Source organism: Vanacampus margaritifer, chromosome 13 (assembly GCF_051991255.1).
Source record: "Vanacampus margaritifer isolate UIUO_Vmar chromosome 13, RoL_Vmar_1.0, whole genome shotgun sequence".
Classification (NCBI taxonomy): Eukaryota; Metazoa; Chordata; class Actinopteri; order Syngnathiformes; family Syngnathidae; genus Vanacampus; species Vanacampus margaritifer.
Genome location: NC_135444.1, coordinates 1,865,534 through 1,877,808, shown reverse-complemented (window position 1 = coordinate 1,877,808; position 12,275 = coordinate 1,865,534). Strand labels below are relative to the sequence as shown.

The following is a 12,275-nucleotide window of genomic DNA, read 5'->3' as shown; positions in this document are numbered from 1 at the left end:
ATGATTACTAGACCTATGATTGTATAAAAAATGTACGTTCGGTTACAGAACTTTTTTTTTTGCATTTTAAATGATTTAATTATTAGTGCACCACTAGGTGGCGCTAAAAACACATTGTCCCTTTACGAATGAGAGAGGTCTGTAATTTTCATCATCAGAAGGAATTTTGTAAAAATTTGTTGTCTCGCCCCCATCATATAGTATTTTGAAAACATAAGATTTTTTTCCACTGATGTTGTCACAGGTGTTGAGATGGTACAGCCCAAGACAATAGATTTAACCGTCTAGGACAAGGGGGCAAACGTATGATACCTGTAAATATGTGAAAATGGGCCAAAATTGGACATCCAAATACTCATAGCTCAGTTCTGTTCATTTTAGGGTATGGCTACCAAAGTATTTTTTGTTTGTCTCAGGGTGCTGCAGGTGCCACCCAATTATACGTAAACGTAGCTCAAGCTTAGCGGGACAGAGCTCCCTTGAACCTCTATAGGGGGTGCTACAGACCCATTTTGTACTAGTGTACAAAAACTTTAAAATATCACATTTTTCACCAGGTTCAATGTGTGTGTAAAGAGTGGTGTACATTTTGAAGTTTTTTTTTTTCTCAATTTACTTGACAGGCCATAAAAAATATCCTGGATTTGATTTCTTACTGTTTAATTTGATGATACATAATAGACTTTGCATCAGTATGGTCATTATTTTCCATTAACTTTCATTGTCACTAGACATCTAATGGGTTGTTCCATGCCAAATTCATATTCTATATTCATTGAAATGTGAATTTTCAATGAATATTTGAGGATATGGATACTTTGTGACTCCTTAACTCATTCACTTCCAGCCATTTTCACTGACTGCTCCCGACTGTTTAACTGGATTATGGCTGATTTTGCAAGGTCACAGAATATTGTCTTCTACTGCTATAAAAACATGGAACCTAGAAATAGAAAGATTAGTCTCTTCTTTCATCAGGAAAAAATGTATATTTGTGTCTGTTAACATTTTGCAGCAATTAGCATTGGAATATAGCTAAGTTTCATCAATATTCACATTCCTGGTGAAAACACTGACAAAAAAGAGGTTGTTGCAACATGGCCCTGGCTGATCTATTATACTCTGTTGTCACCTGCTGGCCGTTTTTTTTTAATAGCTACTGTTGTTTTAAGCCACCCCTTCATGTCAGAAGCTACATCAAGGCTTTCTGTATGCTCGTGCGTAAGAAAAACAAACAAACATGTAACCATGTTTTTGGGATTGAATGAGATTTACTTGCTGCTAAAAAAAAAAAAGAGGAAAAAAAAGAAGAAAAAAGTACCCCTTAAGAGAGAGATTAGATTTCTTTATGCAATTTTTTGCTACATGATCCACAAGGTCAATTTTGAGGTCAACCAAAACAAAAGGTCTAAAGATTAGTAAAATATGTACCAATCTTCTAGATTGCAGATTTGGAATCCTTGTTGTATTTCCTTTCTAACAGCACATGTTTTGTGAAGATTGACCCTGCAGTTCCTAAGATATAATGGTTCAAAGTAGGGATGCACGATAGTATCGGTGGCCGATAATTATCGGCAGTTATTGGCCAATTTGACGTCAAATAGATAAACCAAATAATGAAGAAAACAGCTGATAATTATCGGCAATTATCAACCAATTTGATGTCATACAGATAATCCAGATGATAAAGAAATCAGCCGATAATAATAGACATGCCATGTTGGTCCATCTGTTGTGTTTGTGGCTCAAGTTGTGCCGAACTCCACAACCCCTCCCCTCTCCTAAAGTAGTGTCGCATATTTGTGACGTCATAATACGCGCGACCTTGCGTTCACAGACGATGCATCATGGTGACATGGCAGTCGCCAGTGTGGGCTTTCTTTACTCTAAATAAAGAAAAGTTACCATCGCAGTTTTTTGTTGCATTTTTAAAACGTGACTGTTTTGTTTTGCCAAACTCAAAATTAGTTACTGGTTGTCTTAATATATCATTACAATTCAGCTTCATGGTGCTTTACACAATGTTTCAATGTATTTGTACATGTTAAACTTATAGTAGGACTCGAAAGTATATTTGTATTCAAGTTAATTTTGCAAACAATTATCGGCTGGCTTATCGTTTATCGGCATAGGCACTTTTTAAATGATTGGCTTATTGCTATCGGTTGAAAATAGCATTATCGTGCATCCCTAGTTCAAAGGAAGGCAGCCACGGCCCTTTTACCGAAAATATTAAAATTTGGCAAGCCATAGTTCCCAAATCCCTGCTCTAATTGACCTAAAGTTTGAGAGTTAGTGTTGTGAGATCACTATTAACAAGTACAGCAAGTTTCATTCAAATCAAATCACTGTGATTTGGCATGGACTGACACAAATTATTTAGTCACGAGATTGTTTTTGCAGTTTGTGCTTCATCATTAACGTGCATTTAAGAACATTTCAAATTGAACAGGCAATCATTGTTTCAAATTTGACTTTCTTGAGTGTGTAAAAACAGTATGAGAGGTATAATGTGTGATTCTCCCCCCCCCCCCTCCCCTCTATTTAGTCAGACAGTCGGCAGACTCCACCCTATTCTCCACAGCCCACAACTGTATCACAAAGTTCTCCTCAGTCCTCCAGTTCTCCCAAGCCCTCCCAAAATAAAACGTTTTCTTCAGGTTCTCAGAAACAGCCTGCTCACCCCCAGGTCCCTCTTTCCCTTTTCAACTTCCCCTCATCCCACCCGGGCCAGTTTCACCTTGGGACACTCGCTGCCCGAGGGCCACTTCCCTCCCACCAGCACCAGTCGCACCCATCGCAGGGACAGCCCCACCACCCAGCTCACATGCCCTCTCCCCCCTGGCCCATCCACAGACCTGTCCTGACTACAAACACAAGCACCACCGACTCCCCGCCGGCCTTGAAATTGGCTCTTCGTTCAGCATCGGGAAGCGCCGCAAGCTCCTCCGGAGGCAGCCCCAACCGCATCAACCTGAATGATCCCAGTATCATTTTCGCACAGCCGGCAGGAAGACCAATGAGCATTGGGGGGCCAGGACGTGAAGGACACTGGCTCAAGCGCTTGGCACAGCCTGCTTCACTTATGGGAAATGGCACTGTGGTCGAGTCAGGTATTCACTGGGTGGCATTTTTGGGTTTATTATGTGGTTCTAAATTTGAAAACTAATAAGAAAACAATCACAAAAATGTTCTCAATTTCAATTTCTAACCTAGTGATTCACAATCAGTGTGCTGCGATGCATTAGTGTGCCGGGACAAATCATCAGATGTGCCGTGGGTTAGGTTTCGAGTTAAGGTCAGGAGTCCCAGTGCTGAAAAGAGGGTTGTGTTTAGGGAACTGATGTGAATGGTTTCCCATGACAAGCGACATAGAAAGCAAGAGGTCACAGAGTGCAAGCAATGTCAAACCTCGATCTCCGACATTTCACCCTCCAGGGTGCGAGTCTGTCTGGTCCCTGGGCAAGCCCGGAACCAAGGGGCCGTGGAGGGTTCCATTCCGGGAATGACCACCAAAGTGACCGCACACTTCCCGGAACGCCAACCTCCAGGGTGCAAGTCCCCCAACGCCTCGCAGGGGGACGGTGCATGGTCCCCGGGCAAGCCCAGGACCCCAAGCGCCGGAGAAGTAGAGTTAGGGTAAGGTTTAATTTAACTTAATTGGGCTGAAAATTATTTACTACAAAGATCTATGCTTGCAGTGTATAATGATCATTAGATGTCAATCAAGGCTACTTTCACACTGCAGGCAAATGCGACCCAGATTGGATTTTTTTTGCCCAAATGCGACCTGTATCTGACTTTTTCATGTTAGTCCGACCTGGGTCACTTTCATATGTGGTCCTAGATCGGATACGTATCCAAATTTTAGCAATGCAAACGCAGTCTGAACGGCCAGGTGGCATATATCTGACCTCTTCGTCATTAAAAGTCCAATATGCGCTCCGCGTCGTCCGTGCGGGCAGGGGCATTAAGTATAATCTAACCTTAACCAGCCTTAAAGCTTGATTTATGCTTGACGCATCCGCGAGGTCCGCACGGCTCAGGAGACGTACGTGAATCAGCAAAGTTGTTTTGAGTAACAGTTGTGACTTTATATTTGACTTTAATTTAATCCCACTTAAAACATGAAGCATAAAGTTGACATTTGTGGTGATAGTCAATTATCAACGCAGATGGCTCATTTATTACGCGCAGCAATGACGCGACGTCATCGCTCGGGGAGCAAAAAAAAAGAGAGAGGTCACCGAAAGATGACGAGCTCGAACAGACTCACCTCATTTTCACAAAATATTATTTCTATTCTAAGATTGGGAAACACTGTACTCAACAATTAGGATAAATAAAAGTAACTAATGATTATGATTATATAAAAAAAAATACACTGATTTGTCACCACCGTCTTACAAATGCAATTATGCCATCTAGTGGCAGAAAAAATGACTCGTTTTTTAAAGTACAGTACATCTTAATTTGAACTAATTTTTATGAATTATGAAATTACGGTATTGATGACTAAAAAAATCCAGCTATATTTCTATTAGTTTAACATTTTTCTCCCCCACTTGTTTAACAAGAGTATGAAAACAGAAAGAAAAATACTTTATTGTGCATTTCATTTCATTTGTACATTTAGAACAGATATAAAATTTGCGAATAATCATGTTACTATTAGTCGTGATTAATTATGATTAAAAAATTTAATCGCCTGACAACAACTCAAATAATTATAAATATGTAATAACCCCTTTTGTACAGCCAGAAAATGGCAATGGTACCATGTTTAGAATTAACCATGTTTGATGCTTAAAAAAATTATAAAGATTATTTTGATTCCATTGATTATTTGAATAATACATTAAAAAGTTATTTTTCATTCAAGTGTATTGCTTTTTCCCATTACAACGAATTATTGATGTTTATTTGCTATTGTTGAGTAATTAATAAACAGCAATCAAGCAACATCACGAGAGGGATGCATACTTGCCAAGCTTTTTGAAACAGATTCAGTTACATTGTTTTCCAAAGTAAAAGAGGATGTTTGCAAATGTCTTCTTTTGATAAATGCAAACGATAATCAGTCTGATTTCATGAAGGACTACAGATGCTGTGAGGTTACAATCAAATGATTTGAACAATTTTGAGTTAAGCAATGGCTCTACACTCCGTTATTAATATAGTTACAGACAAGTTGTGCTCATAAGTTACATACCCCGGCAGAAATAATGATTTTTTTCAGAGAATATAAATGATAAAACAAAAACTTTTCATTCACTTGTGGTTAGTGCTTGGGTCACGCCATTTATTATCAAACAGTTGAGGTCACTCTTTTTAAATCATGACAACACGAGAATATGCACAAATGACCCTGATGGAAAGTTGACATACCCCAGTTGTTAGAATTGTCCCCTCTAACATCTTATGATATCTTCCATGCTCAGCTTCCGCGCTGGTGAGTAGGGATGTAACGATATCCAAAATCAAGATATGATAATTATCACAATATCGTGGGGAGGTTGGCGATACAAAAAAAACTCACAATCATGTGTAAAATTCACAATATTGTAAATAAATAAATTAATTAAATTACATTAAATTTAACAAAAGCTCATATTGGGAGGGAAAAAGCGCAATATTGTGTTTGTTTACCTAAGAACAGCAGTGACGGAGAAGTAGGCTTGGCCATGTCGTTGTCATGTGCTCCTATTAGATCAGCAGCGCAAAGCATCATGGTCTATGAAGTCCACAATGTTGTGTTTGGCTGAAGCGGGCCAAAAGTAATGTTTTGAGGGGGTTTGACGGCATTGTTGAAAAATACTGCTGGTATGACTAGTTTAGAGAAGTGATAAAGTGGCCTAAACATTCCTAATTAAAATTTAATTGCACTAATTAACTAACCACCAGATGGTGCTAGAAATGATAAAATGGAATATAACCTCACTATAATGGATTATTGGATGTGCTGCTTTTAATATCGTGACATGACGACGACCATATTGTGGCACTTTTAATATCGTGATATCACGATGATACGATGATTGTATCATTACATCCCTACTAATGAGTGTTCCTTCAGAATTTTTTTGATAACATACTGCAGTCATCTTGCCATCAATTTTGACCAAGTTTCCCATGCCTTTTTAGCTCATTCATCCCCAAAACATCAGCGATCCACCTCCATGTTTCAACAGCAGGAATGGTGTATCTTTCATCATAGGCCTTGTTGACTCCTCTCCAAATGTAACGTTTATGGTCGTGGACAAAAACTTCCATTTTGTACGACAGCAAATTAGGGCCGCGTATATATATATATATATATATATATTTTTTTTTTAGAGGGCGGGGGCAATATTCCAAGAAAAAAAACCCACAAATTTGTGAGTTTATAAAGTGGCAAATTTCTGAAGAAGAAAAAAGGTAAATTTGCCACAGATTTGCGAGAATAAAACTCTTACGGGAAATACGCATAGCATAGCTGTAGTCTGTGAGGATTCGTTGGTGGTTAATGGGACACTGTTTTTAAAATGAAAAGGCAGGATGGAGACGGATTCATTCATTCCTTTGTACGTCCTTCGACGTATTACATTTTTTTTTTAGACGGTGGGGGCAATATTCTGAGAAAAAAAACTCGGAAATTTGCGACTTTATAGTGTGGCAGATTTACAAGAAAAAAAATCTCTGAAATTTACAAGATACAGCTATAATCTAATGTGAGGATTTGTTGGTGATTAATGGGACACCATTTACAAAATGAAAAGGCAGGATGGAGATGGATTCATTCTTAATTCAAACTGTACTCGTCATACACGGCAGCTAGAGTGACAACGCTTCCTGATCCTCTGTCAGCTGACTAACACTAACCAATCAGAAGCTAGCATACTTGAGGTAAATGCAAGTGAATGACGAAGAGCGGCAAATTCGACACATCAACTTAGATACTTGTACAAAAGTAATACCAAAATGTATGAATGTGTAAATAATAATTCTGGAAACATAAATGTACAAGTAATTATAAATTTTTACAAATTAACTTAAATACTTGATCCTCAGGTGTGGACCTTCGCAAAGCGAGGCGTCTGTGCTGGCCGTACCCAACGCTTCAAAGTGTGAATGGTTATCATCATATGGTTAAAGCCTTTACTATCTCCTTATTTGGAAACCCAACCAAAAATTTGGCACAAACACCCGAGTAGTACGCTACATGTATTTCACGTAAGTATGAGTTTTTTCTCGCAAATTTGCCACTTCAGGAACTCGCAAATTTGCAACTCCATAAAGACGCAAATTTATGAGTTTTTTATCGCAAATTAGCAACTTTATAAAGTCACAAATTTATTAGTTTTTTGTTGCAAATTTGTCATATTATACAGTCGCAATTATAGTTGCAAATTTGCCACTTTCTAAACTCACAAATTTGCCACTTAACAAAGTGGCGGGTTTTTTTCTCTGATAATTGCCCCCGCCCTCTATAAAAAATATGATCTTATGTGGCCCTAATACGCCGTCGTACTTCTGGCTAACGACCATGCATCCCATTTTTCTTCAAGTGCCTCCTTATTGTTCATCTCGAAACATGCATAGCGCTTTTTTCAGAGTCCTGTATTTCAGCTGAAGTCATCTGAATTGTTTTTTGCTTCTCAAGCAATTTTTCTGACCGTTGTGGCAGACATTTTTGTTAGTCAACGCGATCGTGGTTTGGTTCCAAAAGAATCTCTTAATTTTCCTTGTTAATTCCTTGTTAATTTAACTTGTTAATTAGAGTTTGAGTGCTGATTGGCATGCTCAGTTCCTTAAATACAAGCTTATATCGCTTTCCTGATTTAAACGGTTCAATTACCTTTTCCCACAGATCTTCAGACACATCCTTTGCTTTCCACATGACTCAGAATCCAGAGATATCAGTGCAAGGGTCTGACAGGAGCCCAAAAACTCAAATTTATACCTTTTATACACACTAATTATAAGCAGAAAGAGCACATGTGTGGATGGTTACCTTTACTAGCCATTCAAACCCATTTCAACTTGTGTGCGTGTTATCAGGCTAAAATCTCATCATCATTCATATTCTCTGAAAACTAGCCAAGAAATCCTGATGTCTGCCAGGGTATGTAAACTTATGAGCACAACTGTACTGTGTAGTAGTAGTCGATTGATTTGATAAACAATTAGTTGACAGTCGATATCACGCATGCACATTATGAGTTATGATTCCATTTGGTATGTTACAGCTCAGTTCCAGAGTATATGATGCAATTACGTTTCTTGTTGTCATTTTACATATGACTCAACTTGTCAGTAAGTTACCGTAAATTTGGTATTTTTTTAAGGATATATCTATGCAGGAAAAGTTGAATTCATAAGTATCTCTACATATTTTAAAGTGGAATGATTTCATTTGGTTTGATTTGATGCCCGCTTTTAAATCCAAACCGAATACTATTTGTCAGTCTGCAAGAGAGTCTTTTTTTTTTCGTCCTCCAAATGAATGTTGCTCTCTTAGACGATGAAATGCAAATGGCTCAAAAAAACGAGCCATATTTTCTGGTTTCCTGAAAAGTGACTGTGTTTAATTGTATGACTTCTCCCCTTTCCAGAATTGGGCCACCCATCCCAGTTTCTTGGCGTGAACCAAGGTTCTCAGCTGTGGGAGCACAATAAAACACCACAGTATGCACTGACTCCTTCTTGGCCATACCGAATGCCTCAGAATTTTATCCAGCAGGGAAACAGTGGATACCAACCAGGTAAGTTAGGTACTGTCTAAGTCATGCCAGTTTTGACTTCTAAAAAGTACTGAGACAACACAAATATGTCACAGAAAAAAAAAATCAAGACTCATGTAATGAACAAACAAAATAAAAGGACTGCTGTGTTTACTTTCAATTTTCGCTCCTTATTATGTTTAACAACTCAAAACTCCCACAATTGTGGATATTTAGACTTGAGGGCCCGGCCGATTAATCGGGCGACGATTATAATCGGCCGATTATTGCCCTTCAAACATCTGCCAAATTTTCCTCTTAAAACGTTATAATCAAAGAAAACCAAAGATTCCGATGCTGTGAAAGTACCCTGAATGCATCATTTTGCTTGCATAGCATTAGCAACTAGCAAGTGTGTAGCGTATGTTATTCTGTTGTCCTCCAAGCTGTTTAATGACATCTCAGTTAACTGTAAAACTAAACACACGACAATAAGAATAACATCCGCTGTATGTTTAAAAACAAAGCATACTTCATTTTTAAAATATCGCAAGCCTAGCGCTAATGCTAAAAGCGAAGGGAAGATCTCATTCAAATGCTAACCGGAAGTTAGCATCGACTTCAGCTGTGTTTTTCCTTCAAGTAACGAATATTCACACACAAATGCTGTGGGAACACATACCCACAGGTAAGACAACACTACGCAAAGGCACAAATTCTTCCCAATGTGTGAAAAACAAGTAAAAAATAATAATAAATAGAATTCAATCATAACTTTAACTTCTGTTCTCACTTTAAGTATGTACGCCATGGATGCACGGCACTACACTGCCCCTAATAGACCAAAATGCGCAAGAACAGCCAGTATTTGTTCTGTTTTTTTTCAGTTGCTATTATTTAAGTATATTCTATTCTTGTTTAACGTTATTTTTATTTGGTCATTGTCCTTTCAAGTTATATTTAAAGTTGATATTTCAAGGATTCAAAGAATTTACTTTCTCAAAATTCAAGGATTTTAAAATTCTATTTATTTATTTATTTATTTTTGTCTTAAACACACATTTCCACATGACACAGCACAAAATAAATCCCAGAGGCCCCAGGTTAGCCCAGTAAGTCCCAAGACTTGTGAAAATAACACTAGATAAGAATATATAAAAGAAAAGGTTCATGCTTAGAATGAAAATGAGTACCGGTAATAAAAATGCAAGAGGCTTGAATTTCAAATAACATTTACAACATAATTTGTACTTGAAAAAAACAAAGTGCAGCAGTGAATGGACATGACGCTACAACGACACTTTTAGTAGTTGAGCAGCTTTAGAAGTTGAATAAATACAAAGTTTTGACATCACAAATTGTTTTAATCATGATTTCAATCAAATAATCATGATTGCTATTTTTCCAGCCCAATTATGTATTCTAACCATATACAGTACAGCAGTTGTAAACAAGTAAGAATGGTTTTAGTATTGACACATAAATCTATACAGTAATCTTGTATACTTCATGCAATTTGTTGATAAGGTCATACTATGGACTTGTCATTTAAAGCAGAGTAGATCTTAATAGTGAAAGTTAGTGCGTAAGTGACACCCACTGAAAAGAAATGGGGCGGGGGGATCATTTTATGCATTATATATATATTTTTTAAGTAATTGGCCCAAATCGTTGTTTTTCTGCCAAAAATCAGTATCTGCATCGGCCTAAAAAAAATGATCGAGCCCTAATCTAACCATGTAGTCATTAAATTGGAATGACCCCCAAAAAAAATTTCTTCTGTTGTCAGGTTCTGTGGTGCATCCGAATCCAAACCTGCACATTGTTCCCCATGTCAGACACCCAGTCAATATGAATTTCATCCAGCAGAAGAAGTGAACTGCCTTTGTTGTTGTTTTTTAAATTTGTTTTATGGCCAGTGACACAACAAAGTAAAATTATGTACCTTTTGCACCGTTCAGATTGCTAGAATTTTTAAAAGAATTGTGTAATTTTTGTACAGTTTTTATGTTTTATTTTTTTGTCTCATGTTGATTTGTGATACAAATGTCAAATATTTTAATTCCCCAATTTTGAGGGGGTCCAAAATGTTTTTATTTTCTGTGTAAAGGAGGAAAAAGTAGTTGTATTTTTATTAGCTATTGTGTTTGCCACAAGATTAAGGCTTTGAATAGATATTTGATTTAAAACCAGTTTAAGAAGTCACTCTATTAAAGTAGTGCCAAAGCCATTAGCACAGATAAGGGAGAAATGCATTTTAGGAAAAAAAATAAATTCATGGCAAACCATCTTGTGTCTCGTGTTTTGATTAGTCATTAGACTTATATTTTGGTGGCTGACTGATCCAATGTCATTCATTGAATTACTGAGTGGAAATTCATTTGACTTTAGATTTATATTCACATTATTTTGTGAGAACAAAGTGGTTAAGAAAATGGATGGATGAATTATATTTGGTTTATTTTTAGCTGATCTGCCATTGACTGCTCACAGACCTCAAAATGTTTGCTTTAGTTTAGTTTATTTGGCCAAAAACAAAGAAGCTCGAGTATCTGTCTCCGCCTCCTTTCAACCACACACAAAATTTGATTTCCTCATTCATTCAGTCAGCTGGCGAGTTTTGGCATAATAATTCTACACAGTTATTTAAAAAAAAAATAAATAAAAAAAAAGTCAATAGGCCTATATTACCTCTTTGACTGCCAGACGTTTTCAGACACGGGATGTCGCCAGTGCCAGCCGATTTAAGCATTTTGACTGATCTTTCAAGGTCCACAGAAAATGTTGTGTTTGGACTATGGAAACACACATACTACCAAATGAAAGGATGTCTTTTAACGTCTTTGGCGCTCCTCCGTAGGTTTTTGCAGAACGTCATTTAACGTCTTTGGCAGTAAAAGAGTTAAAAGTCCACTTTCTTCACAAACATACCGGACTGTGTTTTTGATAATGATCCCGTTGATGAAGGTGCAGCATTAAGTATTCGTCGTGAGATGGCAGATGGCACCATCAGAATCTGTTGAGACAAAAAAAAGACAAAGGAAAATAAAAATTTGTACGAATAGGCTTAAAAAAGATAGATAGGCCTAAGCATATTCCATTTTATAAAGGCACTTGTGTCTTGGGGGTGGACTCAGAGGATAAGCTCCCTCCAGGGATTCCCTCTGCTGTTCCTCCTGATACTCTGCCAATGCTATCCCCAAAATACTTAAAATGGGGCTCGAGTCTACTCGGGGGGAAAAAAATGGTCAGAATAATACTTTGTACCCTAGAACTCACCAATTCTCCGAACAGTTTGACAGACTGAGGTGGCTCAAAATGGAGGAGCGAGTGACCCAAATCAAACTTATGTATGGTCCATAGAATTTTAAATACTGCTGCCTCGGTAATTTTTCCCTTTTTTTTTTTTAACCAGAGTCAATGATGTACACGATTGTGCCAGAAGGGGGAGATCTTCCAACCTAGTCCCTCCCTGTCAAATATAAGAGAAACATGGGTCATACTTTCACTACACGTGTCGCTTGGACTGGTCTCCCTTTATTCATAAAGAACAAGAGTTCCCTTATTGCTTTT

At 37.6% G+C, this 12,275-nt stretch overlaps 1 protein-coding gene across 5 annotated transcripts in view; it reads left to right on the top strand.

The window, feature by feature from the left end:
- The window catches only part of tut4 (terminal uridylyl transferase 4), a 101,804-nt gene extending 90,814 nt beyond the window's left edge, over positions 1-10,990 (top strand). For 2 of the 5 annotated variants that reach the window (XM_077584585.1, XM_077584584.1), the window contains 3 exons: positions 2,549-3,113; positions 8,595-8,744; positions 10,492-10,990. In XM_077584585.1, coding sequence (XP_077440711.1) covers positions 2,549-3,113; positions 8,595-8,744; positions 10,492-10,580 — 804 coding nt within the window. In that variant the 3' untranslated portion in view covers positions 10,581-10,990. Of the gene's footprint in view, positions 1-2,548; positions 3,114-3,438; positions 3,640-8,594; positions 8,745-10,491 lie in introns of those variants that run through there. The other 3 variants (XR_013296456.1, XR_013296455.1, XR_013296457.1) reach the window with 3 other exon arrangements.
- Positions 10,991-12,275: the final 1,285 nt, after the last annotated feature.